Source organism: Schistocerca gregaria, unplaced genomic scaffold, assembly GCF_023897955.1.
Source record: "Schistocerca gregaria isolate iqSchGreg1 unplaced genomic scaffold, iqSchGreg1.2 ptg000791l, whole genome shotgun sequence".
In the NCBI taxonomy this organism is placed as follows: Eukaryota; Metazoa; Arthropoda; class Insecta; order Orthoptera; family Acrididae; genus Schistocerca; species Schistocerca gregaria.
In genome coordinates this window covers 97058-124533 of record NW_026062159.1, presented here as the reverse complement: position 1 = coordinate 124533, position 27476 = coordinate 97058, and the positions used below count along the sequence as shown (strand labels likewise).

Below are 27476 nucleotides of genomic sequence, written 5' to 3'. Positions count from 1 at the left end.
GGACAGCCGAGAATGCACCATGCGAATTACGCAAATATCTGGAAGCGCGACGCGTGTCAGGCAGGTGAGAACGCTTCCCTCGGTCCAGCAGGACACTGACACACCCCGCGCAGTCCACCCGCCGCCCGGCCACGCGCAAAACCTGCGCTGGATAACAATAACAAGGTGCGTCTCCCGCGAGTGTCGAGGTGGAAGGACGTGCTTTGCGTCAAATGTGTCACCGAAAATGGCGATTGCGTGTGTTGGAAGGAGAGGCGAAGAATTCTTCTGCCGTGCGGCTACACTATAAGGACGCCAACGGCCATACCATGTTGAATACACCGGTTCTCGTCCGATCACCGAAGTTAAGCAACATCGGGCCCGGTTAGTACTTGGATTGGTGACCGCCATGGAACACCGGGTGCTGTTGGCTCTCTCTCTTCTTTTAAATTTCATGTCGCTACACCTGGCAGCCCTCTTTTCATACTAACTCTCAGGTGCGACAAAGATGCTCCCACAAGCATTTTAAACTACTGTATTAAACGTAAGATGCGAAATTACAGTAATGAACTCAGTTTGAGCAAGAATGCGCGAAGGAAGGGTGGTAGGAACTCCTTGAAAGTAACGAAACACTGCGAATCGACAGATGTGCACTTGAAATGCGTCAGAGCCTACTGTTTTGTAGGAGCGCTAAATTCCAAAAAACTAAATAATTAAATAAAAACCTAAAAAAACAGAAAGTCAACTGTTCTGGTACGATCACCGACGATAAGCAACATCGTTAGTATTCGGATCGTTGACCGCCTGGGTACTCTGGAAAAGAGGGCTGGCAGGGGTAGCCAAAAAAATGAAGTCAGACAAAGTGTCTCTAGAAATAACAAGAGTATGACACGACAGGACTGTTCTGAAATACGCCAGGGCTTATAGTTTTGTAGCAGTGTACAAATGCAAATTTGTAAACAAAAACTTATCTTTCGCCGCTAGAAGAGATGGATGCTTTGTCGAACCGCCTGTGTCTTGTGTCCGTGTTTTCGCACCTTTCCACGGCATTGCACGGAACAGCACTGCTCTAGTAGCTCCGAACGGCCGCACACGGCGCCTCGCACACGCCGGTCAGTCCGGCGCCAGTCTCGCAGTTGTTTCTCGTGCTTGTGCTGTCATATGGACCACGACCCGAGCGGCAGCGAGCGGCAGTCGAGCAAAGTCGGGACAAGTCGGGACGGAAGGGGACAGCCGAGAATGCACCATGCGAATTACGCAAATATCTGGAAGCGCGACGCGTGTCAGGCAGGTGAGAACGCTTCCCTCGGTCCAGCAGGACACTGACACACCCCGCGCAGTCCACCCGCCGCCCGGCCACGCGCAAAACCTGCGCTGGATAACAATAACAAGGTGCGTCTCCCGCGAGTGTCGAGGTGGAAGGACGTGCTTTGCGTCAAATGTGCCACCGAAAATGGCGATTGCGTGTGTTGGAAGGAGAGGCGAAGCATTCTTCTGCCGTGCGGCTACAGTATAAGGACGCCAACGGCCATACCATGTTGAATACACCGGTTCTCGTCCGATCACCGAAGTTAAGCAACATCGGGCCCGGTTAGTACTTGGATGGGTGACCGCCTGGGAACACCGGGTGCTGTTGGCTCTCTCTCTTCTTTTAAATTTCATGTCACTACACCTGGCAGCCCTCTTTTCATACTAACTCTCAGGTGCGACAAGGATGCTCCCACAAGCATTTTAAACTACTGTATTAAACGTAAGATGCGAAATTACAGTAATGAACTCAGTTTGAGCAAGAATGCGCGAAGGAAGGGTGGTAGGAACTCCTTGAAAGTAACGAAACACTGCGATTCGACAGATGTGCACTTGAAATGCGTCAGAGCCTACTGTTTTGTAGGAGCGCTAAATTCCAAAAAACTAAATAATTAAATAAAAAACTAAAAAAACAGAAAGTCAACTGTTCTGGTACGATCACCGACGATAAGCAACATCGTTAGTATTCGGATCGTTGACCGCCTGGGTACTCTGGAAAAGAGGGCTGGCAGGGGTAGCCAAAAAATGAAGTCAGACAAAGTGTCTCTAGAAATAACAAGAGTATGACACGACAGGACTGTTCTGAAATACGCCAGGGCTTATAGTTTTGTAGCAGTGTACAAATGCAAATTTGTAAACAAAAATTTATCTTTCGCCGCTAGAAGAGATGGATGCTTTGTCGAACCGCCTGTGTCTTGTGTCCGTGTTTTCGCACCTTTCCACGGCATTGCACGGAACAGCACTGCTCTAGTAGCTCCGAACGGCCGCACACGGCGCCTCGCACACGCCGGTCAGTCCGGCGCCAGTCTCGCAGTTGTTTCTCGTGCTTGTGCTGTCATATGGACCACGACCCGAGCGGCAGCGAGCGGCAGTCGAGCAAAGTCGGGACAAGTCGGGACGGAAGGGGACAGCCGAGAATGCACCATGCGAATTACGCAAATATCTGGAAGCGCGACGCGTGTCAGGCAGGTGAGAACGCTTCCCTCGGTCCAGCAGGACACTGACACACCCCGCGCAGTCCACCCGCCGCCCGGCCACGCGCAAAACCTGCGCTGGATAACAATAACAAGGTGCGTCTCCCGCGAGTGTCGAGGTGGAAGGACGTGCTTTGCGTCAAATGTGCCACCGAAAATGGCGATTGCGTGTGTTGGAAGGAGAGGCGAAGCATTCTTCTGCCGTGCAGCTACACTATAAGGACGCCAACGGCCATACCATGTTGAATACACCGGTTCTCGTCCGATCACCGAAGTTAAGCAACATCGGGCCCGGTTAGTACTTGGATGGGTGACCGCCTGGGAACACCGGGTGCCGAGCGAGCAGTACTTCCTTGTGCGACTTGGCCGGCGGCGCCTCGCGTGTCGTCTGCTTCCTTTGCCACGTGGTTAAACTTCTACTGACTGTAAGTAATGGATTTGGTTTATGATGACAGTGAAGAGAGACAGAACAATGTTCAGTGCGAGTTTGATCGTTCTGTAGAAAAACCCTCGGCTTTTGAAATTCATCGTTGGTTAATTGAGGATTTGTTGTTGTCTACTACTGACGTACTCGGTATTCAGTTCGATACGTTCTTAAATTCTGTGTTTTTGAAACTCAAATCTTCCGATCTGTGTGATGCTGTTGTTTCTGTTAATGACGGTATTCGCAAATTTCGCCACCTTAACGGAAATATTAGTAATGTAACTGTGTCTCACGCTGGTTTTGGTGTTCGACAAATACGGATCTTTAACCTTCCGTTTGAAATTCGCAACGACACTATTTCTCGTCACTTGCGGCCATATGGCACTGTGTTATCTGTTGTGAAGGAGAAATGGTCGTCTGCATACATTTTTCAAGTCGAGAACGGTGTGCGGAGCGTGAAAATGGTTGTCAGGCAACACATTCCGTCCTTTATTTTGGTTAACGGCCACCGTGCGTTTGTGACTTATAGTGGACAGCCTCAAACTTGTTCATTTTGCAATGGTGTCGGTCATTACCGGCAAGACTGCCCGAAACGCAAACGGCCCGCTCAGTTACCGATTGACGACAGTTTGCGCGGGGCCAGCTTTGCCTCTGTCGCCGCCACGGTCTTAGGTACAGCCCCCCCCCGCACCTTCGCGCCGCGTGGCCGATGCTAACCTCGCTGCCTCCGCGGTTGCCATGGATGTGTCCCCTCCCAGCAGTGACCTTGTTTCTGAGTCTGATGATTCTGCACAGGCTACGGCTACTGTCCAGGCTGCCAAAATTCTGTCTCTGCCCGATGTTTCACTTGCAACTGTGTCCGAACCCGCGCCTACGTCGGCGACTGATTTAGTGTCGACAGCTGTTTCGCAGACTGTGTCGGTACCGGAATTCTCTGGTACGGTGACTGACTTCGTTGACGTGGCCGCCAGTGCTCCCGTTCCCACTGCTGCTGTGGACTCGCAGGATTTTTTTGCGACTCCGAAACCGCGGCGTGATGAATTTCCGTCTCGAAGTTCTAGCAGGCAACGTGCACGCAGTGTCGGTCGGTCGCCTTCCTCAGGCAGGGGGTTTACACGACCGGACCGCAGTCCGTCTCCGGCTGACCGTACCCCCGCCGCTTCCCGGCAGTCGCGGGTTGGTCGGCAGGACTCACAACAGCGTGTCGCGCGTCGGGACCTAGACCCCGAGCGGCGGCAGTCTCAGGCTTCCGGCTCCGGGCGTCACACACAGCAATCACAACATCAACAACAACAACGGCGTGCCGCTTCTCGCCAGCGTTTGCCTGACGATCCTAACGTTGCCGATCAGAAGCGTGATGTCGCTGTTCGACATTTACGAACCGTTTTAAGTCAGCAGCCCGTTGGTTCCGATTCAGTTGTGACGGCCGACACAGCTTTGGCTGTGGCGACGCCGCAATTGCCGACGAAACGGAAGGCCGAAGACACCCACCAGCGTCGTGTCTGTCCTTCTGCCCCCGAGCGAGTGCCGACTTCTTCCGACGTGGAGATGCCCGCCGTTGATCCTTTGTCGGTAGCTTCCGGTGGCGCAGATTCTGGGATCGCGTCCACCCCCACTCCCGTCCACCCCACTGCGTGGGCGGAGGACGTGGAAGGTGGTGAGACGACTTACTGATTCCTTTGTTGTCCCCTAATCCGGTTGACGGGAATTAAAACCCGTCTTTTTAGCATACCCTTTATCCTTCTGGTGGCTGGAATTCCGTCCATGTCTGCTGTCTGTTTTTAAATGAGGAGTTTTTTGTGCTTGTGTCTTTTAATTGTGTATGGAGCCTGAGCGTTGCTCGTGGAATATTTTAACTATCAATGTTAACAAGCTGAGTAATCCACACAAGTTGTCGGCCTTACTCGCTTTTTTACATGATTCCCATTGTCATGTGGCATTCTTACAGGAAGTTACGCGTCAGGCTCTGTTGTTTTTACTTGACACTTCTGATTTTACTGTCGTTGATAATGTAATGTCGGACGAACAGACTGGTACTGCCATCTTAATTCGTCCGGAATTTGATGTTGGCAATCTTGAAATATTGCCAAATGGCCGCGCTATTGCATGTACCATTAACGGTGTTGCTTTTGTTAATGTGTACGCTCATGCCGGTGACAAACCAGCGCGCAATAAGTTTTATGGTCAGGATCTTTGTCAACTTCTCCATCACAATCGTACTGACTTAGTGATTGGTGGTGACTTTAATGCAGTCATTGATGGTCGAGATCAGGCGCCGCGTCCTAACTGGTGCCAGGAATTGCGTACGTTGGTTGACAGCTTTCGGCTCCGGGACACGTGGCGTGTCCTTAATCCGGACAAGACGCATTTCACGCACTTTTACGCCACCGGTCACAGTAGACTCGACAGGATCTATGTGTCTTCGCCGCTCGCCGCCCACGTCCGGAAGGCGGACGTGTTGCCGGTCATTTTTTCGGACCATTGCGGCTACATGTGTCAGCTCCTCCTACCGCGTGCGCGCCCTACTCGGCGCAACAATACTTGGAAATTTAACTGTAGTCTTTTGGACGATGCCAGTCTCACGTCTCAGTTTACTGCGTTGTGGCGCAAGCTCTTGCGTGATAAAGGCGATGACGGCAATACTCTCGTTTGGTGGGTGGGGGTAGCCAAGCCGGCTATTAGGCGTTTTTTAATCGATTTTAGTCTCGATGCGGCGCATTGGCGTCGGTCGACGACACGTTTTTACCAGGACTGTTTAAAGGATCTCGCTCAGCGGGTCACGGCGTCTCCTGACTTGCTTCCTGTTTTTAATCAATTTAAGGCCAAGCTCCTCGATGATCTGCGTCGGAAGGGTGTTGGGGCTATCGCGCGGAGCCAACCGGTGGGTGACGTAGAAGGGGAACCGCTCTCTCTTTACCACCTACACAGGGAGCGCCGGCGGCGCGAGCGGTTGGCTATCCGTAAATGGATCCAGCAGGACGGCACGTCCACCTCAGATGGTGCGGCCATTGAGCGGGAAGTTCACGCGCATTTTGCGACGCTCTTTAGACACGTGGACGTAGACGCCGCGGCGCTGCGCGATTTTTTGCAGAGAGTGCCACGTGTGTTAACGCGACAGGATAGGGCTGTTTTAAATGAACCTTTTACGTTTGATGACTTAGATGCAGCTGTGAAACGGAGTCCTAGGGGCAGGTCCCCTGGACTGGACGGGATTCCCGCAGAATTTTATTTAAAATTTTTCCGTTTTTTAAGTCGTGTTTTAATTGACATCATGAATGAGATCCATAACGGCGTTGATATTCCGGCGGAATTTTCTGAAGGGCGCATTGCACTCATTCCGAAATCGACCACAACACCACATCTCGACAGTGTTCGTCCGATAACCTTACTGAACGCCGACTATAAAATTATAGCACGGTGCATCACTCACAGACTGACGAACGTTATGCCGAAGGTGGTGAGTGAACATCAGACGTGTGCTGTCAGGGACCGTAACATTTTCGATGCTGTCCTGGCGTACCGGGACTGCATCGGCTATGTTAAAAGTCACAGGCTCCGGACGGCTGGGATAATGCTGGTCGATTTCAAAAACGCCTTCGATCGGATTAGTCACACCTATCTGCGGCAGGTGTTGGTCGGTTTTGGATTTGGCACTAAAATGACGAAGATGGTGCACAATATTTTGCGGAATGCCACGTCGCGGGTCGTAATCAACGGAATTGCCAGTCGTGTGATTCCGATTAGCCGTTCAGTTCGTCAGGGTTGCCCCTTGTCAATGTCGCTCTTCGCTTTGGCGTTGGATCCGCTCCTCCGCTGTATCGCCCAGGATTGCCGAGGCATTCGCATTGGTGACGATCAGCTGATCTGCAGGGCGTATGCCGACGACCTCGGCGTGTTCCTTGATCAGCCAGAGGACATTGACAGGCTGCATGGTGTTCTGCAGCGATTCGAGAGGGCAACGGGGGCTGTCGTCAATCCTCGGAAAACTGTTTTGCTCCCTCTTACACCTCGACTGCGTACTGTCCACGGCGACTGGTTTTGTGTCAAGCAACGGCAGACGGTTCTCGGTGTCATCCTGACTGACAATACGCAGCGCATGGAAGCTCTTAATTGGCGGTCCACGCTGTACAAGGTTCGGGCTGTTGCAAAATTGTATGCCTCTCGGAATTTGGCGCTCCGTCAACGGGTGGCTCTTATCAACACGCAGATTTTGGCAAAAGCGTGGTATCTGGCACAAGTCCTACCTGTGCCGAAACAGCTGGAAAGGGCCATTCAACAGGCGGTCTATTGGTTGCTGTGGAAGGGTGACATTTTTAAGGTCTCCCTGGCAACCTGTACCTTGAGTCTGGCGGAGGGGGGGCTGGGTTTAGTTGATTTTCGCCACAAGTGCGCGGCGCTCTTCGTGAAGCGGACAACGGTGGTGATTGACAAGGGGCCGTGCAGTCCGACGGCTGCCTTGTTCAATGCATATCGCCCACCATCTGTGATTGCTCCGGTCTCGGTCGGTCATATTCCGTACACCTTGAACTTCGTACGCCGGTATTATAATAATAACAGCTATCTAGTGCTTGGTGATGTCCGTGCGTGCAATGTCGGTGACATTCTTCGCGCTCTTCGGGGCTCGCCAAGCAGGAATAAATGGGAGTATCGGCTACCTCAGCATGACTGGAAGGTGGTGTGGAGAAACCTCGCCGCCGCCGTCATTCCGGCCCACGTTCACGCGACGTGGTATAAAGTGGTGAACCGCACTTTTCCAACTAACGCTAAGCTGCACTCTATCGATCTGATTTCTTCGGGTGTCTGTGATTCGTGTCCTGAGGAGGACACCATCGAACACCGATTCGAGTGTCGAAAATTCCGTGTTGTTTGGGATATTGCGTGTGACATGGTGCGCTTAATCAACAGGGTGGACAGGCGGCAGGTGACGGCCTTGGACGCCATCGTGCCTCAGTGCGCAGCTTATCCGGCCGCCAAACGAAATGCCACACTTTGGATTTTGGGACATACGATTTTTTGTATTTTCACCCTGAAATTGACTGATGCTGTCGATTTTCTGTCTTACCTGTGGGCGGAACATCGTCAGACACTTGGTCGACCGGCTTATTCCCTGACTTATGCCAATTTTTTGCATGTCGCTTTAGCCCATGCGTTCACCAAATTGTCACTTACCCTATGAGACTGCATACCCGATCTTGACATTTCTACTTTTCCTATCTGGCAGTAATGATAATACTAATGTTGACGTGATATGACGAACCCTTGCATGTCATCGGACTTGGCTTCTTGGATAATGATTTATGGCACGGTAAAGCTGTGTTTATATGGACCGTACATTAGCGAAAACGTCATAATGACATACAGTTCTGTGAATGGAGTTTTGTCCGTCACAGTTCTTTTCTGTTTTCTTTCCTTTGCTTTTTTTTCCCGTGTTGTTTTTATTTTCCCGCGACGCGTGAGGAGACAGTATCAGGGAGATAAATTTATCATAGTTGGTGTGTGCCTAAATGTTGGATTCCCTCCTGTTACTGTGCGTCGACGTTTTGTTTTTATTCCTTATGTCCCATCCATCGAACATTAGCGGAGACGTTTTTCTTGGGACTTTATTTTTTCCGGTAGAATCTCCTTTTTTTTTGGCGGATGCAGAGTGACTGTTGCTTTGGAGGATTGTCGTTGCTCTGGAACACCGTCACGGCAGGCTGCAGCGGCGTCCAGTGGCCAATTTTGTTTCTTTTATTTGGGATTACGTTTTGGAAAAAGGACTCCCATCCGTTTCTTTCGTGTTTCAAAAAAAAAAGGTGCTGTTGGCTCCCTCTCATTAAAAAAAAAAAAAAAAAAAAAAGGTGCTGTTGGCTCCCTCTCTTCTTTTAAATTTTATGTCACTACACCTATAAAAAAAAAAAAAGGTGATGTTGGCTCCCTCTCATTTTTTCCTTTTTACGTCGCTACACCGGTCAGCCCTAAAAAAAAAAAAAAAAAAAAAAAAAAAAAAAAAAAAAAAGGTGCTGTTGGCTCCCTCTCTTCTTTTAACTTTTATGTCACTACACCTGCCAGCTCTCTTTTCATGCAAACTCTCAGGTGCGACAAAGATGCTTCCACAAGCATTTTAAACTACTGTATTAAACGTAAAAAAAAAAAAAAGGTGCTGTTGGCTCCCTCTCTTCTTTTAAATTTTATGTCACTACACCTGCCAGCCCTCTTTTCATACAAACTCTCAGGTGCGACGAAGATGCTTCCACAAGCATTTTAAACTACTGTATTAAACGTAAGATGCGAAATTACAGTAATGAACTCAGTTTGTACAAGAATGCGCGGAGGAAGAGTGCTAGGAACTCGTTGAAAATAACGAAACACTGCGAATCGACAGATGTGCTCTTGAAATGCGTCAGAGCCTACTGTTTTGTAGGAGCGCTAAATTCCAAAAACTAACTACATTAAAAAAAACCTGTTCCCGTCCGACCACCGAAGATAAGCAACAACGTTTATATTCGGATCGGCGACCGCCTGGGAACTCTGGCTGTCTTCATTTCTTGCTTTCTTGTCGCTACCCCTGCCAGCCGTTTTTTCATGCTACCTTTCTCATGTGACAAAGATGCTTCCATACTGATTTTAAACTATCGTAAGATACGATATTAAGGAACTCAGTTTGAAAAGAGTGCGCCAAGGAAGACTTGCAAAGAGTCTCTGGAAATAACAAAACAGTATGAAGTGACAGAAATGTTGTGAAATACGTCAGGGCATATTGTTTTGTAGCAGTGCACAACGGCAAATTTGTAAACAAAAATTTACCTTTCGTCGCTACAAGAGATGGATACTTTGTCGAAAAGCCTGTGTCTTGTGTGCATGTTTTCGCACCTTTCCACGGCACGGCGCGGCACAGAGCTGCTCTGGTAGCTCCGAACGGCCGCACACGTCGCCTCGGACACGCCGGTTCGGCCCGCGCCCATCTCGCAGATGTTCCTCGTGCTTGTGCTGTCACATGGACCGCGACCCGAGCGGCAGCGAGCGGCAGTCGAGCAAAGTCGGGACAAGTCGGGACGGAAGGTGACAGCCGATTATGCACCGTGCGAATTACGCAAATATCTAGAAGCGCGACGCGTGTCAGGCAGGTGAGAACGCTTCTCTCGGTCCAGCAGGACACTGCCACACCCCGCGCAGTCCACCCGCCGCCCGGCCGCGCGCAATCCCTGCGACGGACAACAATAACAAGGTGCGTCTCCCGCGAGTGTCGGAGGCCGCACGAACCATACGAATGACAGGCGGTGCAACGAGCAGCTGTGTTGTGCGTCTGACCCACGTGGCGGCGCGCCGCACTGCGCGTCGCCTTCGAGGTGGAAGGACGTGCTTTGCGTCAAATGTGCCACCGAAAATGGCGATTGCGTGTATTGGGAGGAGAGGCGAAGCCTTCTTGTGCCGTGCGGCTACAGTATAAGGACGCCAACGGCCATACCATGTTGAATACACCGGTTCTCGTCCGATCACCGAAGTTAAGCAACATCGGGCCCGGTTAGTACTTGGATGGGTGACCGCCTGGGAACACCGGGTGCTGTTGGCTCCCTCTCTTCTTTTAAATTTTATGTCACTACACCTGCCAGCCCTCTTTTCATACAAACTCTCAGGTGCGACGAAGATGCTTCCACAAGCATTTTAAACTACTGTATTAAACGTAAGATGCGAAATTACAGTAATGAACTCAGTTTGTACAAGAATGCGCGGAGGAAGAGTGCTAGGAACTCGTTGAAAATAACGAAACACTGCGAATCGACAGATGTGCTCTTGAAATGCGTCAGAGCCTACTGTTTTGTAGGAGCGCTAAATTCCAAAAACGAACTACATTAAAAAAAACCTGTTCCCGTCCGACCACCGAAGATAAGCAACAACGTTTATATTCGGATCGGCGACCGCCTGGGAACTCTGGCTGTCTTCATTTCTTGCTTTCTTGTCGCTACCCCTGCCAGCCGTTTTTTCATGCTACCTTTCTCATGTGACAAAGATGCTTCCATACTGATTTTAAACTATCGTAAGATACGATATTAAGGAACTCAGTTTGAAAAGAGTGCGCCAAGGAAGACTTGCAAAGAGTCTCTGGAAATAACAAAACAGTATGAAGTGACAGAAATGTTGTGAAATACGTCAGGGCATATTGTTTTGTAGCAGTGCACAACGGCAAATTTGTAAACAAAAATTTACCTTTCGTCGCTACAAGAGATGGATACTTTGTCGAAAAGCCTGTGTCTTGTGTGCATGTTTTCGCACCTTTCCACGGCACGGCGCGGCACAGAGCTGCTCTGGTAGCTCCGAACGGCCGCACACGTCGCCTCGGACACGCCGGTTCGGCCCGCGCCCATCTCGCAGATGTTCCTCGTGCTTGTGCTGTCACATGGACCGCGACCCGAGCGGCAGCGAGCGGCAGTCGAGCAAAGTCGGGACAAGTCGGGACGGAAGGTGACAGCCGATTATGCACCGTGCGAATTACGCAAATATCTAGAAGCGCGACGCGTGTCAGGCAGGTGAGAACGCTTCTCTCGGTCCAGCAGGACACTGCCACACCCCGCGCAGTCCACCCGCCGCCCGGCCGCGCGCAATCCCTGCGACGGACAACAATAACAAGGTGCGTCTCCCGCGAGTGTCGGAGGCCGCACGAACCAAACGAATGACAGGCGGTGCAACGAGCAGCTGTGTTGTGCGTCTGACCCACGTGGCGGCGCGCCGCACTGCGCGTCGCCTTCGAGGTGGAAGGACGTGCTTTGCGTCAAATGTGCCACCGAAAATGGCGATTGCGTGTATTGGGAGGAGAGGCGAAGCCTTCTTGTGCCGTGCGGCTACAGTATAAGGACGCCAACGGCCATACCATGTTGAATACACCGGTTCTCGTCCGATCACCGAAGTTAAGCAACATCGGGCCCGGTTAGTACTTGGATGGGTGACCGCCTGGGAACACCGGGTGCTGTTGGCTCCCTCTCTTCTTTTAAATTTTATGTCACTACACCTGCCAGCCCTCTTTTCATACAAACTCTCAGGTGCGACGAAGATGCTTCCACAAGCATTTTAAACTACTGTATTAAACGTAAGATGCGAAATTACAGTAATGAACTCAGTTTGTACAAGAATGCGCGGAGGAAGAGTGCTAGGAACTCGTTGAAAATAACGAAACACTGCGAATCGACAGATGTGCTCTTGAAATGCGTCAGAGCCTACTGTTTTGTAGGAGCGCTAAATTCCAAAAACTAACTACATTAAAAAAAACCTGTTCCCGTCCGACCACCGAAGATAAGCAACAACGTTTATATTCGGATCGGCGACCGCCTGGGAACTCTGGCTGTCTTCATTTCTTGCTTTCTTGTCGCTACCCCTGCCAGCCGTTTTTTCATGCTACCTTTCTCATGTGACAAAGATGCTTCCATACTGATTTTAAACTATCGTAAGATACGATATTAAGGAACTCAGTTTGAAAAGAGTGCGCCAAGGAAGACTTGCAAAGAGTCTCTGGAAATAACAAAACAGTATGAAGTGACAGAAATGTTGTGAAATACGTCAGGGCATATTGTTTTGTAGCAGTGCACAACGGCAAATTTGTAAACAAAAATTTACCTTTCGTCGCTACAAGAGATGGATACTTTGTCGAAAAGCCTGTGTCTTGTGTGCATGTTTTCGCACCTTTCCACGGCACGGCGCGGCACAGAGCTGCTCTGGTAGCTCCGAACGGCCGCACACGTCGCCTCGGACACGCCGGTTCGGCCCGCGCCCATCTCGCAGATGTTCCTCGTGCTTGTGCTGTCACATGGACCGCGACCCGAGCGGCAGCGAGCGGCAGTCGAGCAAAGTCGGGACAAGTCGGGACGGAAGGTGACAGCCGATTATGCACCGTGCGAATTACGCAAATATCTAGAAGCGCGACGCGTGTCAGGCAGGTGAGAACGCTTCTCTCGGTCCAGCAGGACACTGCCACACCCCGCGCAGTCCACCCGCCGCCCGGCCGCGCGCAATCCCTGCGACGGACAACAATAACAAGGTGCGTCTCCCGCGAGTGTCGGAGGCCGCACGAACCAAACGAATGACAGGCGGTGCAACGAGCAGCTGTGTTGTGCGTCTGACCCACGTGGCGGCGCGCCGCACTGCGCGTCGCCTTCGAGGTGGAAGGACGTGCTTTGCGTCAAATGTGCCACCGAAAATGGCGATTGCGTGTATTGGGAGGAGAGGCGAAGCCTTCTTGTGCCGTGCGGCTACAGTATAAGGACGCCAACGGCCATACCATGTTGAATACACCGGTTCTCGTCCGATCACCGAAGTTAAGCAACATCGGGCCCGGTTAGTACTTGGATGGGTGACCGCCTGGGAACACCGGGTGCTGTTGGCTCCCTCTCTTCTTTTAAATTTTATGTCACTACACCTGCCAGCCCTCTTTTCATACAAACTCTCAGGTGCGACGAAGATGCTTCCACAAGCATTTTAAACTACTGTATTAAACGTAAGATGCGAAATTACAGTAATGAACTCAGTTTGTACAAGAATGCGTGGAGGAAGAGTGCTAGGAACTCGTTGAAAATAACGAAACACTGCGAATCGACAGATGTGCTCTTGAAATGCGTCAGAGCCTACTGTTTTGTAGGAGCGCTAAATTCCAAAAACGAACTACATTAAAAAAAACCTGTTCCCGTCCGACCACCGAAGATAAGCAACAACGTTTATATTCGGATCGGCGACCGCCTGGGAACTCTGGCTGTCTTCATTTCTTGCTTTCTTGTCGCTACCCCTGCCAGCCGTTTTTTCATGCTACCTTTCTCATGTGACAAAGATGCTTCCATACTGATTTTAAACTATCGTAAGATACGATATTAAGGAACTCAGTTTGAAAAGAGTGCGCCAAGGAAGACTTGCAAAGAGTCTCTGGAAATAACAAAACAGTATGAAGTGACAGAAATGTTGTGAAATACGTCAGGGCATATTGTTTTGTAGCAGTGCACAACGGCAAATTTGTAAACAAAAATTTACCTTTCGTCGCTACAAGAGATGGATACTTTGTCGAAAAGCCTGTGTCTTGTGTGCATGTTTTCGCACCTTTCCACGGCACGGCGCGGCACAGAGCTGCTCTGGTAGCTCCGAACGGCCGCACACGTCGCCTCGGACACGCCGGTTCGGCCCGCGCCCATCTCGCAGATGTTCCTCGTGCTTGTGCTGTCATATGGACCGCGACCCGAGCGGCAGCGAGCGGCAGTCGAGCAAAGTCGGGACAAGTCGGGACGGAAGGTGACAGCCGATTATGCACCGTGCGAATTACGCAAATATCTAGAAGCGCGACGCGTGTCAGGCAGGTGAGAACGCTTCTCTCGGTCCAGCAGGACACTGCCACACCCCGCGCAGTCCACCCGCCTCCCGGCCGCGCGCAATCCCTGCGACGGACAACAATAACAAGGTGCGTCTCCCGCGAGTGTCGGAGGCCGCACGAACCAAACGAATGACAGGCGGTGCAACGAGCAGCTGTGTTGTGCGTCTGACCCACGTGGCGGCGCGCCGCACTGCGCGTCGCCTTCGAGGTGGAAGGACGTGCTTTGCGTCAAATGTGCCACCGAAAATGGCGATTGCGTGTATTGGGAGGAGAGGCGAAGCCTTCTTGTGCCGTGCGGCTACAGTATAAGGACGCCAACGGCCATACCATGTTGAATACACCGGTTCTCGTCCGATCACCGAAGTTAAGCAACATCGGGCCCGGTTAGTACTTGGATGGGTGACCGCCTGGGAACACCTCGGTGCCGAGCGAGCAGTACTTCCGCGTGCGACTTGGCCGGCGGCGCCTCGCGTGTCGTCTGCTCTTCTCTGCCTAGCGGCTGTATATTTCATCACAGACTGTAAGTTATGGCAACGATTTACGATGACAGTGAAGAACGCCAAAATAACATTCAATGTGAGTTCGATCGTTCTGTAGACAAGCCCTCGGCCTTTGAAATCCACCGTTGGATTCTAGAAGATCTGTTGTTAACGCACGATGACGTTCTCGGTATCCAATTCGATACTTTTCTTAACTCTGTGTTCTTGAAGTTGAAAAATTCCGAAATGTGTGATCATGTTGTGTCTGTCAATGACGGTGTCCGAAAATTTCGTCACCTTGACGGTCGCGTAAGCAATGTAAATGTGTCGCATGCTGGCTTTGGCATTAGGCAAATTCGTGTGTTTAACCTACCATTTGAAATTCGAAATGACACAATTGCTCGTTATTTGCGGCCGTATGGCACTGTTTTGTCTGTAGTGAAGGAAAAGTGGTCCTCCGCGTACTTGTTTCAAGTAGAAAACGGAGTGAGAAGTGTGAAAATGGTTGTTAGACAGCACATTCCTTCGTTTGTTTTGGTTAACGGCCACCGCGCGTTCGTTACTTATAGTGGACAGCCACAAACATGTTCTTTTTGTGGTGGCGTTGGCCATTATAGACAGGATTGTCCTAAACGGAAACGGCCTGCCCAGCTGCCTACTGTAGGTAATTTCAATGATGCCAGCTTTGCTGCTGTGGCCGCCACGGGTTTGGGTACCGCCCCCCCCCGCGCCCGCGCGCCGTGTAGCTGACGCTAACTTTGCTGCCACCCCCGATGGCTATGGATGTGTCCACTACCGATAGTGACTCTGCTTCTGTGTCTGCTGTGTTAGATTCGATGTCTCCGGCTCCGGCTGACGGGACAACTATCGAAAATCTGGTAGTAACGAATGTTTCACAAGAGACAGTGTCCGAACCCGTGCAGCAGTCGGCGCGTGATTTAGTGTCGGAACCTGTTTCGCTGTCAGTGACAGTACCGGAACAGTCCGGTTCTCTGATTGCCCCTGTTACTGTGCCTGCCGGTTCTCCTAATTCCGCTGCTGCTGTGGAATCACAGGCATTTTTTGTAGCACCGAAACCGAGACGGGACGAACGTTCGTCTCGTAGTTCAAGTCGGCAACGTGCGCGTAGTGTTGGTCGGTCGCCTCCCTCTGATAGGGGTCTTCCGCGACCCGATCGCAGTCCGTCTCCGGTTGGGCGTTCTCCCGACGCCTCCCGACCGACACGACCCGGTCGGCAGGCTTCCCAACAGCGTGCTTCCCGACGGGACCTTGCCGACGAGCGGCGTTCGTCTCAGGCTCCTGGCTCTGGGCGTCAGCCCGTGGACCAACAACAACAACGGCGCGCCTCTCCTCGCCGTCAGCTGCCTGCCGAAATGAATGTTGCTGATCAAAAACGTGACGTCGCTGTTCGGCACTTACGGACTGTCTTAAGCCAGCCGGGCGCAGGCGACGACTCCGGGCAACCGACCGACACTGTTTCGGCTGTGTTGACACCGCAATTGCCGACCAAACGTAAGGCGGAAGACACACACCAACGTCGCGTTTGTCCTTCTGCTACTGAACGTGTGCCGGCTTCTTCTCCTGATGTCGAGATGTCTGTCGTTGGTCCCATGTCGGTGGACTCTAGTGGAACGGATTCTGGGACCGCGCCACCCCCACACCCCCCTCCCGCCGCCCCCCAGGACTGGGCGGCGGACGTGGAGGCCAGTGACGCGACTTAGTGTGTGCAAGTGTTGTTTCCTCCTCTCGCGCACATTTGCATGATCTGTGTTTTTTTAGCTATTTTATTGCTGCTTCTGCGGTGCCCTCGTTTGGTTTTTTGTTGGTCGTTTTCGCGTGGTCAGCTCCGTTTGCCTTTATTCACCGACCGCCGCGAGATCCTCCGTCGTTATTCGGCGTCGATGTTCTATCTGTTTTAAATGACGGGTTATGGGAGCCGTGCTCTGTTTTCAATGGGGGACGGCCTATCATAGTCGTCTTTTTTTTAGTGCATTGCGCCGATTGGATGCTATGGATCCGGCTGACGGGATTTCAACCCGTCTCTCTGGTGTATTTTATCCTTTTGTGGTGGTTGTCTTTTGCCGATCATTGCTGTTTTTCTCCACATGTAAAGTTTTTATCAATTGTGCTTTTTTTTTAATTGTGTATGGATATTGAGCATTGTTCGTGGAACATTTTAACTGTTAATGTAAACAAATTGAGTGACCAGTATAAGTTACCGGCTTTGCACACTTTTTTATGTGATTCTCACTGTCATGTCGCGTTATTACAGGAAGTTACGCGTACGGCTCTTTTGTATTTTATTGATTCCTCTGCTTTTACCGTTATTGATAATATCATGTCGGATGAACAGACTGGTACTGCCATTTTATTCCGTCCGGGTTTTGATGTCAGTGACGTTGAAATATTGCCCAATGGTCGCGCAATCGCCTGTGTTATTAATGGTGTCACTTTTGTAAATGTCTATGCCCATGCCGGTGATAAACCAGCGCGGAATCAGTTTTACAGCCAGGATCTCTGTCAATTGCTCCATCGCAATACTAATGAATTAGTGCTTGGTGGCGATTTTAACGCCGTTATTGATGGTAGGGATCAGGAGCCGCGCCCTAATTGGTGTCAAGAGTTGCGCACTTTGGTTGACACTTTTCGCTTGCGGGACACGTGGCGTGTGCTCAACCCGGATAAAACACATTTCACCCACCTTTATGCCACCGGTCATAGTCGCTTGGACAGAATTTATGTGTCGTTGCCGCTTGCCGCCCATGTCACAAGGGCGGAAGTATTGCCGGTTATTTTTTCTGACCATTGTGGATTTTTGTGTCAACTTGTTTTACCGCGTGCGCGACCTCCTCGGCGTCCGAATATCTGGAAGCTTAATTGCAGTCTTTTAGATGATGACGCTCTTGCGTCCCAATTTACTGCTTTGTGGCGCAAGCTCTTGCGTGACAAGGGCGACGACGGCAGTACCATCAGGTGGTGGGTGGAGGTAGCGAAGCCGGCCATCAGGCGCTTTTTAATCAATTTTAGTCGCGATGCGGCGCATTGGCGCCGGTCGACGGCGAGATTTTACCAGTCCTGTTTAAAAGATCTAGCACAGCGGGTCACTACATCTCCACAGTTGCTTCCGGTTTTTAATCAGTTTAAAGCTCAACTTCTTGACGATCTTCGCCGGAAGGGGTTTGGGACGGTCACGCGCAGCCAACCTGTATGTGCCGTTGAGGGGGAACCGCTCTCTCTCTACCACCTGAACAGGGAGCGGAGGCGGCGGGAGAGGTTGGTTATTCGTAAGTGGCTCAAACAGGATGGGACGACGACTTCCGACTGGATGGATATTGAGCGGGAGGTCCATGATCACTTTGCTGCGCTCTTTCACCCAGTAGACGCCGACCCCGGGGCGCTCCGCGATTTTTTGCAGGGGGTCCCACATGTTTTAACGCGACAAGACAGGGCCCATCTTAATGCGACTTTTACTTCTGAGGATCTCTCTGCGGCGGTGAAAAGTAGTCCTAGGGGCAAATCCCCTGGTATGGACGGAATCCCCGCGGAATTTTATTTAAAATTTTTCCCTCTTTTAAGCGATGTTTTAACTGTGATCATGAACGAAATCCATAACGGTGTTGACATCCCGGCGGAGTTTGCGGAAGGGCGTGTTGCACTTCTCCCTAAATCAACCGCGACGCCGCGTATAGACAGTGTTCGCCCTATAACCCTCTTGAACGCTGATTATAAGATTATGGCGCGGTGTGTTACGCACAGGATGCAGGTCGTTCTGCCCAAGGTCATCAGTGAATATCAAACTTGTGCTGTGGCCGACAGGAACATTTTCGATGCCGTCCTGGCTTATCGCGACTGCATCGGATATGTAAAGGGTCACAGGCTCCGAGCGGCTGCGATCTTGCTGGTAGACTTTAAAAACGCCTTTGATCGGATCAGCCACTCCTATCTGCGGCGAGTGATGATCGGCCTGGGTTTTGGGTCCAAACTAACGAAGATGGTGTACAATATCTTGCGTAATGCCACTTCTCGGGTGGTCATCAACGGTATTCCTGGTAGCGTAATCCCCATTGGTCGTTCTGTCCGACAGGGGTGTCCTCTGTCTATGGCGCTTTTCGCCTTGGCGTTGGACCCACTCCTACGTTGTATAGCCCGGGAGTGCCGGGGTATTCGACTTGGCGACGTCCAGCTGGTATGTCGGGCGTATGCTGATGACCTGGGGGTCTTCATTGATCATCCAGAGGATCTTGATCGCTTGCGTGGTGTTTTGGACCGTTTTGAGAGGGCGACGGGGGCTATCGTCAACCCTCGTAAGACTGTCTTGCTTCCCCTTACACCTCGATTATGCACTGTCAGCGGCGATTGGTTTTGTGTGAAGCAACAGCACACGGTGCTCGGTGTCATTCTAACTGACAACACACAGCGTATGGAAGCCCTTAATTGGCGTTCCACATTATACAAGATCCGAGCTGTTGCTAAACTCTACGCCTCTCGCAACCTGGCGCTTCGTCAGAAGGTGGCTCTCATTAACACGAATATCTTCGCCAAAGCGTGGTATCTGGCACAAGTTCTCCCAGTGCCAAAAGAATTGGAAAGGGCCATCCAACAAGCAGTTTATTGGCTGCTATGGAAGGGCGATATTTTTAAGGTCTCCTTGGCGACGTGTACTTTAAGCTTGCAGGAAGGGGGGCTAGGTTTGGTTGACTTCCGATCTAAGTGTGCGGCGCTCCTTGTGAAACGGACCACAGTGGTGATTGACAAGGGGCCGCACAGTCCGACAGCTGCCTTGTTTCGTCATTACCGCCCACCATCAGTAGTAGCCCCTGTTTCAATCAGTCACATTCCGTATGTGTTGAATTTCGTGCGCCGCTATTATGTTTACAATAGTTATCTTGTGTTTGGTGACGTCTGTACATGTAGTGTTACTGAGATAATTCGAGCTCTTCGAGGGACGCCGATTAGGAACAAATGGGAATATCGGTTGCCACAGCATGATTGGAAGCTGGTGTGGAAGAACCTTGCTACCGCCGCCGTCCCTGCCGCCGTTCATGCTACTTGGTATAATGTGGTCAACCGGACTATCCCGACAAATGCCAATCTTTGTGCTATTAATTTGATTTCTTCGGGAGAGTGTGAATTGTGTGCAGAGGAGGACACTATCGAACATCGTTTTGTGTGTGACAAATTTCGTGTGGTCTGGGACATTGCCTGTGACATGGTTCGTCTGATTAACAGGGTGGACAGGCGGCACGTGACAACCATGGACGCCATAGTGCCTCAGTGCGCGGCTTACCCGGCCACCAAAAGAAATGCGACGTTATGGATTCTTGGACATACAGTTTACTGTATCTTTACCCTGAAAGTGACTGATGCCGTCGATTTTCTATCCTATTTGTGGACGGAACACCGTCAGGACTTTGCTCGTGCGGCTTATACTCAGACTTTTGCCATTTTTTTGCGTGTGGCCTTGGACCATGCCTATGCTAAATTTTTGATATCTACATAGGACTGCCTACCAATTTTGACTGTTATCGCGTTATCCTCCAGTGGTAATGCCGGTGCTATGACTTATGTTGCTTCGACGGGACTTTGCTGCTTACAACGGAACTTTCTTTCTACGAATGATGGAACTAAATTTGAATGCCAATGTGTGTTATATGGAACGAACATTATCGACAACGTATCCTGTTCTCGGGTTATGTGGATGTTTTATTAGTAGGAGTTAACTTGTGCTTTATTTATTTGTTTTTTTTTTTGTTCTGAGGACATTTTTTCTTTCATTTCCTCTCCCAGGATGACCGAGGAGACAGTGTCGAGAAGGACTTCTTCCTTACTTTTACGTGTGCATGTACGTTGGATTCCTTATACTTTCTGTGGGTGGATGTTTTTCAGTTTGTGATTCTTCTCGCCGTCATATCCGAAGATCATTGGCGGAGACCGTTTGATTAGATTTATTTTTTTCTTTCCTAGTGTGATATACATTTTCGGCAGCTACTGCGTTCTGGTGGCCATAGAAGTTGGCGACCACTTTCCGCCGTCGTTCAAGCGAGCGTTTACGGTGTGGAGACATTTTTATTTTCCGTTTTGAAGTATAATTTGAGTGATTTTAACGTTTTTGTTTCTCAAGTTTTGGAGAAACCATTTTCTTTTGATTCGTATACAAGACGCAATACCGCATCAAGGTACATGCGCGCCTCGCCGAAGAAGGCATTACTAGAAATAGCGTCTACCAGTCCACCTACGAGGAGCCAACAGCACCCTTATAGATAGCATTTGAAGCTCGCCAATTAGAAGGCATTTCATGGAGAGTGTAAAGGCCGGGCTATAAGGGGAGTTGGGAGGCCCGTTATCAAAAAAAAAAAAAAAAAAAAAAAAAAAAAAAAAAAAAAAAAAAGCAAAAAAAACAAAAACAAAAAAAACCAAATAAAAAAAAAGAAAAAAAAAGAAGAAAAAAAAAAGGTGCTGTTGGCTCCCTCTCTTCTTTTAAATTTTATGTCACTACACTTGCCAGCCCTCTTTTCATACAAACTCTCAGGTGCGACGAAGATGCTTCCACAAGCATTTTAAACTACTGTATTAAACGTAAGATGCGAAATTACAGTAATGAACTCAGTTTGTACAAGAATGCGCGGAGGAAGAGTGCTAGGAACTCGTTGAAAATAACGAAACACTGCGAATCGACAGATGTGCTCTTGAAATGCGTCAGAGCCTACTGTTTTGTAGGAGCGCTAAATTCCAAAAACGAACTACATTAAAAAAAACCTGTTCCCGTCCGACCACCGAAGATAAGCAACAACGTTTATATTCGGATCGGCGACCGCCTGGGAACTCTGGCTGTCTTCATTTCTTGCTTTCTTGTCGCTACCCCTGCCAGCCGTTTTTTCATGCTACCTTTCTCATGTGACAAAGATGCTTCCATACTGATTTTAAACTATCGTAAGATACGATATTAAGGAACTCAGTTTGAAAAGAGTGCGCCAAGGAAGACTTGCAAAGAGTCTCTGGAAATAACAAAACAGTATGAAGTGACAGAAATGTTGTGAAATACGTCAGGGCATATTGTTTTGTAGCAGTGCACAACGGCAAATTTGTAAACAAAAATTTACCTTTCGTCGCTACAAGAGATGGATACTTTGTCGAAAAGCCTGTGTCTTGTGTGCATGTTTTCGCACCTTTCCACGGCACGGCGCGGCACAGAGCTGCTCTGGTAGCTCCGAACGGCCGCACACGTCGCCTCGGACACGCCGGTTCAGCCCGCGCCCATCTCGCAGATGTTCCTCGTGCTTGTGCTGTCATATGGACCGCGACCCGAGCGGCAGCGAGCGGCAGTCGAGCAAAGTCGGGACAAGTCGGGACGGAAGGTGACAGCCGATTATGCACCGTGCGAATTACGCAAATATCTAGAAGCGCGACGCGTGTCAGGCAGGTGAGAACGCTTCTCTCGGTCCAGCAGGACACTGCCACACCCCGCGCAGTCCACCCGCCGCCCGGCCGCGCGCAATCCCTGCGACGGACAACAATAACAAGGTGCGTCTCCCGCGAGTGTCGGAGGCCGCACGAACCAAACGAATGACAGGCGGTGCAACGAGCAGCTGTGTTGTGCGTCTGACCCACGTGGCGGCGCGCCGCACTGCGCGTCGCCTTCGAGGTGGAAGGACGTGCTTTGCGTCAAATGTGCCACCGAAAATGGCGATTGCGTGTATTGGGAGGAGAGGCGAAGCCTTCTTGTGCCGTGCGGCTACAGTATAAGGACGCCAACGGCCATACCATGTTGAATACACCGGTTCTCGTCCGATCACCGAAGTTAAGCAACATCGGGCCCGGTTAGTACTTGGATGGGTGACCGCCTGGGAACACCGGGTGCTGTTGGCTCCCTCTCTTCTTTTAAATTTTATGTCACTACACCTGCCAGCCCTCTTTTCATACAAACTCTCAGGTGCGACGAAGATGCTTCCACAAGCATTTTAAACTACTGTATTAAACGTAAGATGCGAAATTACAGTAATGAACTCAGTTTGTACAAGAATGCGCGGAGGAAGAGTGCTAGGAACTCGTTGAAAATAACGAAACACTGCGAATCGACAGATGTGCTCTTGAAATGCGTCAGAGCCTACTGTTTTGTAGGAGCGCTAAATTCCAAAAACGAACTACATTAAAAAAAACCTGTTCCCGTCCGACCACCGAAGATAAGCAACAACGTTTATATTCGGATCGGCGACCGCCTGGGAACTCTGGCTGTCTTCATTTCTTGCTTTCTTGTCGCTACCCCTGCCAGCCGTTTTTTCATGCTACCTTTCTCATGTGACAAAGATGCTTCCATACTGATTTTAAACTATCGTAAGATACGATATTAAGGAACTCAGTTTGAAAAGAGTGCGCCAAGGAAGACTTGCAAAGAGTCTCTGGAAATAACAAAACAGTATGAAGTGACAGAAATGTTGTGAAATACGTCAGGGCATATTGTTTTGTAGCAGTGCACAACGGCAAATTTGTAAACAAAAATTTACCTTTCGTCGCTACAAGAGATGGATACTTTGTCGAAAAGCCTGTGTCTTGTGTGCATGTTTTCGCACCTTTCCACGGCACGGCGCGGCACAGAGCTGCTCTGGTAGCTCCGAACGGCCGCACACGTCGCATCGGACACGCCGGTTCGGCCCGCGCCCATCTCGCAGATGTTCCTCGTGCTTGTGCTGTCATATGGACCGCGACCCGAGCGGCAGCGAGCGGCAGTCGAGCAAAGTCGGGACAAGTCGGGACGGAAGGTGACAGCCGATTATGCACCGTGCGAATTACGCAAATATCTAGAAGCGCGACGCGTGTCAGGCAGGTGAGAACGCTTCTCTCGGTCCAGCAGGACACTGCCACACCCCGCGCAGTCCACCCGCCGCCCGGCCGCGCGCAATCCCTGCGACGGACAACAATAACAAGGTGCGTCTCCCGCGAGTGTCGGAGGCCGCACGAACCAAACGAATGACAGGCGGTGCAACGAGCAGCTGTGTTGTGCGTCTGACCCACGTGGCGGCGCGCCGCACTGCGCGTCGCCTTCGAGGTGGAAGGACGTGCTTTGCGTCAAATGTGCCACCGAAAATGGCGATTGCGTGTATTGGGAGGAGAGGCGAAGCCTTCTTGTGCCGTGCGGCTACAGTATAAGGACGCCAACGGCCATACCATGTTGAATACACCGGTTCTCGTCCGATCACCGAAGTTAAGCAACATCGGGCCCGGTTAGTACTTGGATGGGTGACCGCCTGGGAACACCGGGTGCTGTTGGCTCCCTCTCTTCTTTTAAATTTTATGTCACTACACCTGCCAGCCCTCTTTTCATACAAACTCTCAGGTGCGACGAAGATGCTTCCACAAGCATTTTAAACTACTGTATTAAACGTAAGATGCGAAATTACAGTAATGAACTCAGTTTGTACAAGAATGCGCGGAGGAAGAGTGCTAGGAACTCGTTGAAAATAACGAAACACTGCGAATCGACAGATGTGCTCTTGAAATGCGTCAGAGCCTACTGTTTTGTAGGAGCGCTAAATTCCAAAAACGAACTACATTAAAAAAAACCTGTTCCCGTCCGACCACCGAAGATAAGCAACAACGTTTATATTCGGATCGGCGACCGCCTGGGAACTCTGGCTGTCTTCATTTCTTGCTTTCTTGTCGCTACCCCTGCCAGCCGTTTTTTCATGCTACCTTTCTCATGTGACAAAGATGCTTCCATACTGATTTTAAACTATCGTAAGATACGATATTAAGGAACTCAGTTTGAAAAGAGTGCGCCAAGGAAGACTTGCAAAGAGTCTCTGGAAATAACAAAACAGTATGAAGTGACAGAAATGTTGTGAAATACATCAGGGCATATTGTTTTGTAGCAGTGCACAACGGCAAATTTGTAAACAAAAATTTACCTTTCGTCGCTACAAGAGATGGATACTTTGTCGAAAAGCCTGTGTCTTGTGTGCATGTTTTCGCACCTTTCCACGGCACGGCGCGGCACAGAGCTGCTCTGGTAGCTCCGAACGGCCGCACACGTCGCCTCGGACACGCCGGTTCGGCCCGCGCCCATCTCGCAGATGTTCCTCGTGCTTGTGCTGTCATATGGACCGCGACCCGAGCGGCAGCGAGCGGCAGTCGAGCAAAGTCGGGACAAGTCGGGACGGAAGGTGACAGCCGATTATGCACCGTGCGAATTACGCAAATATCTAGAAGCGCGACGCGTGTCAGGCAGGTGAGAACGCTTCTCTCGGTCCAGCAGGACACTGCCACACCCCGCGCAGTCCACCCGCCGCCCGGCCGCGCGCAATCCCTGCGACGGACAACAATAACAAGGTGCGTCTCCCGCGAGTGTCGGAGGCCGCACGAACCAAACGAATGACAGGCGGTGCAACGAGCAGCTGTGTTGTGCGTCTGACCCACGTGGCGGCGCGCCGCACTGCGCGTCGCCTTCGAGGTGGAAGGACGTGCTTTGCGTCAAATGTGCCACCGAAAATGGCGATTGCGTGTATTGGGAGGAGAGGCGAAGCCTTCTTGTGCCGTGCGGCTACAGTATAAGGACGCCAACGGCCATACCATGTTGAATACACCGGTTCTCGTCCGATCACCGAAGTTAAGCAACATCGGGCCCGGTTAGTACTTGGATGGGTGACCGCCTGGGAACACCGGGTGCTGTTGGCTCCCTCTCTTCTTTTAAATTTTATGTCACTACACCTGCCAGCCCTCTTTTCATACAAACTCTCAGGTGCGACGAAGATGCTTCCACAAGCATTTTAAACTACTGTATTAAACGTAAGATGCGAAATTACAGTAATGAACTCAGTTTGTACAAGAATGCGCGGAGGAAGAGTGCTAGGAACTCGTTGAAAATAACGAAACACTGCGAATCGACAGATGTGCTCTTGAAATGCGTCAGAGCCTACTGTTTTGTAGGAGCGCTAAATTCCAAAAACGAACTACATTAAAAAAAACCTGTTCCCGTCCGACCACCGAAGATAAGCAACAACGTTTATATTCGGATCGGCGACCGCCTGGGAACTCTGGCTGTCTTCATTTCTTGCTTTCTTGTCGCTACCCCTGCCAGCCGTTTTTTCATGCTACCTTTCTCATGTGACAAAGATGCTTCCATACTGATTTTAAACTATCGTAAGATACGATATTAAGGAACTCAGTTTGAAAAGAGTGCGCCAAGGAAGACTTGCAAAGAGTCTCTGGAAATAACAAAACAGTATGAAGTGACAGAAATGTTGTGAAATACGTCAGGGCATATTGTTTTGTAGCAGTGCACAACGGCAAATTTGTAAACAAAAATTTACCTTTCGTCGCTACAAGAGATGGATACTTTGTCGAAAAGCCTGTGTCTTGTGTGCATGTTTTCGCACCTTTCCACGGCACGGCGCGGCACAGAGCTGCTCTGGTAGCTCCGAACGGCCGCACACGTCGCATCGGACACGCCGGTTCGGCCCGCGCCCATCTCGCAGATGTTCCTCGTGCTTGTGCTGTCATATGGACCGCGACCCGAGCGGCAGCGAGCGGCAGTCGAGCAAAGTCGGGACAAGTCGGGACGGAAGGTGACAGCCGATTATGCACCGTGCGAATTACGCAAATATCTAGAAGCGCGACGCGTGTCAGGCAGGTGAGAACGCTTCTCTCGGTCCAGCAGGACACTGCCACACCCCGCGCAGTCCACCCGCCGCTCGGCCGCGCGCAATCCCTGCGACGGACAACAATAACAAGGTGCGTCTCCCGCGAGTGTCGGAGGCCGCACGAACCAAACGAATGACAGGCGGTGCAACGAGCAGCTGTGTTGTGCGTCTGACCCACGTGGCGGCGCGCCGCACTGCGCGTCGCCTTCGAGGTGGAAGGACGTGCTTTGCGTCAAATGTGCCACCGAAAATGGCGATTGCGTGTATTGGGAGGAGAGGCGAAGCCTTCTTGTGCCGTGCGGCTACAGTATAAGGACGCCAACGGCCATACCATGTTGAATACACCGGTTCTCGTCCGATCACCGAAGTTAAGCAACATCGGGCCCGGTTAGTACTTGGATGGGTGACCGCCTGGGAACACCGGGTGCTGTTGGCTCCCTCTCTTCTTTTAAATTTTATGTCACTACACCTGCCAGCCCTCTTTTCATACAAACTCTCAGGTGCGACGAAGATGCTTCCACAAGCATTTTAAACTACTGTATTAAACGTAAGATGCGAAATTACAGTAATGAACTCAGTTTGTACAAGAATGCGCGGAGGAAGAGTGCTAGGAACTCGTTGAAAATAACGAAACACTGCGAATCGACAGATGTGCTCTTGAAATGCGTCAGAGCCTACTGTTTTGTAGGAGCGCTAAATTCCAAAAACGAACTACATTAAAAAAAACCTGTTCCCGTCCGACCACCGAAGATAAGCAACAACGTTTATATTCGGATCGGCGACCGCCTGGGAACTCTGGCTGTCTTCATTTCTTGCTTTCTTGTCGCTACCCCTGCCAGCCGTTTTTTCATGCTACCTTTCTCATGTGACAAAGATGCTTCCATACTGATTTTAAACTATCGTAAGATACGATATTAAGGAACTCAGTTTGAAAAGAGTGCGCCAAGGAAGACTTGCAAAGAGTCTCTGGAAATAACAAAACAGTATGAAGTGACAGAAATGTTGTGAAATACGTCAGGGCATATTGTTTTGTAGCAGTGCACAACGGCAAATTTGTAAACAAAAATTTACCTTTCGTCGCTACAAGAGATGGATACTTTGTCGAAAAGCCTGTGTCTTGTGTGCATGTTTTCGCAC

The 27476-nt window shown here is 50.5% G+C and overlaps 1 protein-coding gene, 10 non-coding genes and 1 pseudogene across 11 annotated transcripts; all 12 read left to right on the top strand.

Annotated features, from left to right (window-relative positions):
* The first annotated feature begins 293 nt into the window (after positions 1-293).
* On the top strand, positions 294-412 carry LOC126322077 (5S ribosomal RNA). The gene has a single exon (XR_007558788.1). It is a non-coding gene; the product is annotated as a 5S ribosomal RNA (ribosomal RNA).
* Positions 413-1499: 1087 nt separating this feature from the next.
* LOC126322034 (5S ribosomal RNA) lies at positions 1500-1618 on the top strand. Its single transcript, XR_007558746.1, has one exon. It is a non-coding gene; the product is annotated as a 5S ribosomal RNA (ribosomal RNA).
* Positions 1619-2704: 1086 nt separating this feature from the next.
* On the top strand, positions 2705-2821 carry LOC126322080 (5S ribosomal RNA). Its single transcript, XR_007558790.1, has one exon. It is a non-coding gene; the product is annotated as a 5S ribosomal RNA (ribosomal RNA).
* A 7516-nt stretch (positions 2822-10337) lies between these two features.
* LOC126322033 (5S ribosomal RNA) lies at positions 10338-10456 on the top strand. The gene has a single exon (XR_007558745.1). It is a non-coding gene; the product is annotated as a 5S ribosomal RNA (ribosomal RNA).
* A 1282-nt stretch (positions 10457-11738) lies between these two features.
* On the top strand, positions 11739-11857 carry LOC126322032 (5S ribosomal RNA). The gene has a single exon (XR_007558744.1). It is a non-coding gene; the product is annotated as a 5S ribosomal RNA (ribosomal RNA).
* Positions 11858-13139: 1282 nt separating this feature from the next.
* LOC126322031 (5S ribosomal RNA) lies at positions 13140-13258 on the top strand. The gene has a single exon (XR_007558743.1). It is a non-coding gene; the product is annotated as a 5S ribosomal RNA (ribosomal RNA).
* Positions 13259-14540: 1282 nt separating this feature from the next.
* On the top strand, positions 14541-14658 carry LOC126322081 (5S ribosomal RNA; annotated as a pseudogene).
* Positions 14659-15479: 821 nt separating this feature from the next.
* Positions 15480-16427, top strand: LOC126322011 (uncharacterized). The gene has a single exon (XM_049994249.1). The coding sequence runs from the start codon at positions 15480-15482 to the stop codon at positions 16425-16427; it is 948 nt and encodes a 315-aa protein (XP_049850206.1).
* A 6026-nt stretch (positions 16428-22453) lies between these two features.
* LOC126322030 (5S ribosomal RNA) lies at positions 22454-22572 on the top strand. Its single transcript, XR_007558742.1, has one exon. It is a non-coding gene; the product is annotated as a 5S ribosomal RNA (ribosomal RNA).
* A 1282-nt stretch (positions 22573-23854) lies between these two features.
* On the top strand, positions 23855-23973 carry LOC126322028 (5S ribosomal RNA). The gene has a single exon (XR_007558740.1). It is a non-coding gene; the product is annotated as a 5S ribosomal RNA (ribosomal RNA).
* A 1282-nt stretch (positions 23974-25255) lies between these two features.
* LOC126322027 (5S ribosomal RNA) lies at positions 25256-25374 on the top strand. Its single transcript, XR_007558739.1, has one exon. It is a non-coding gene; the product is annotated as a 5S ribosomal RNA (ribosomal RNA).
* A 1282-nt stretch (positions 25375-26656) lies between these two features.
* On the top strand, positions 26657-26775 carry LOC126322026 (5S ribosomal RNA). The gene has a single exon (XR_007558738.1). It is a non-coding gene; the product is annotated as a 5S ribosomal RNA (ribosomal RNA).
* Positions 26776-27476: the final 701 nt, after the last annotated feature.

Coding starts and splice junctions, on each gene's coding strand:
- LOC126322011 (XM_049994249.1), top strand. CDS start 15,480: ATGGCTATGGATGTGTCCACTACCGATAGTGACTCTGCTTCTGTGTCT.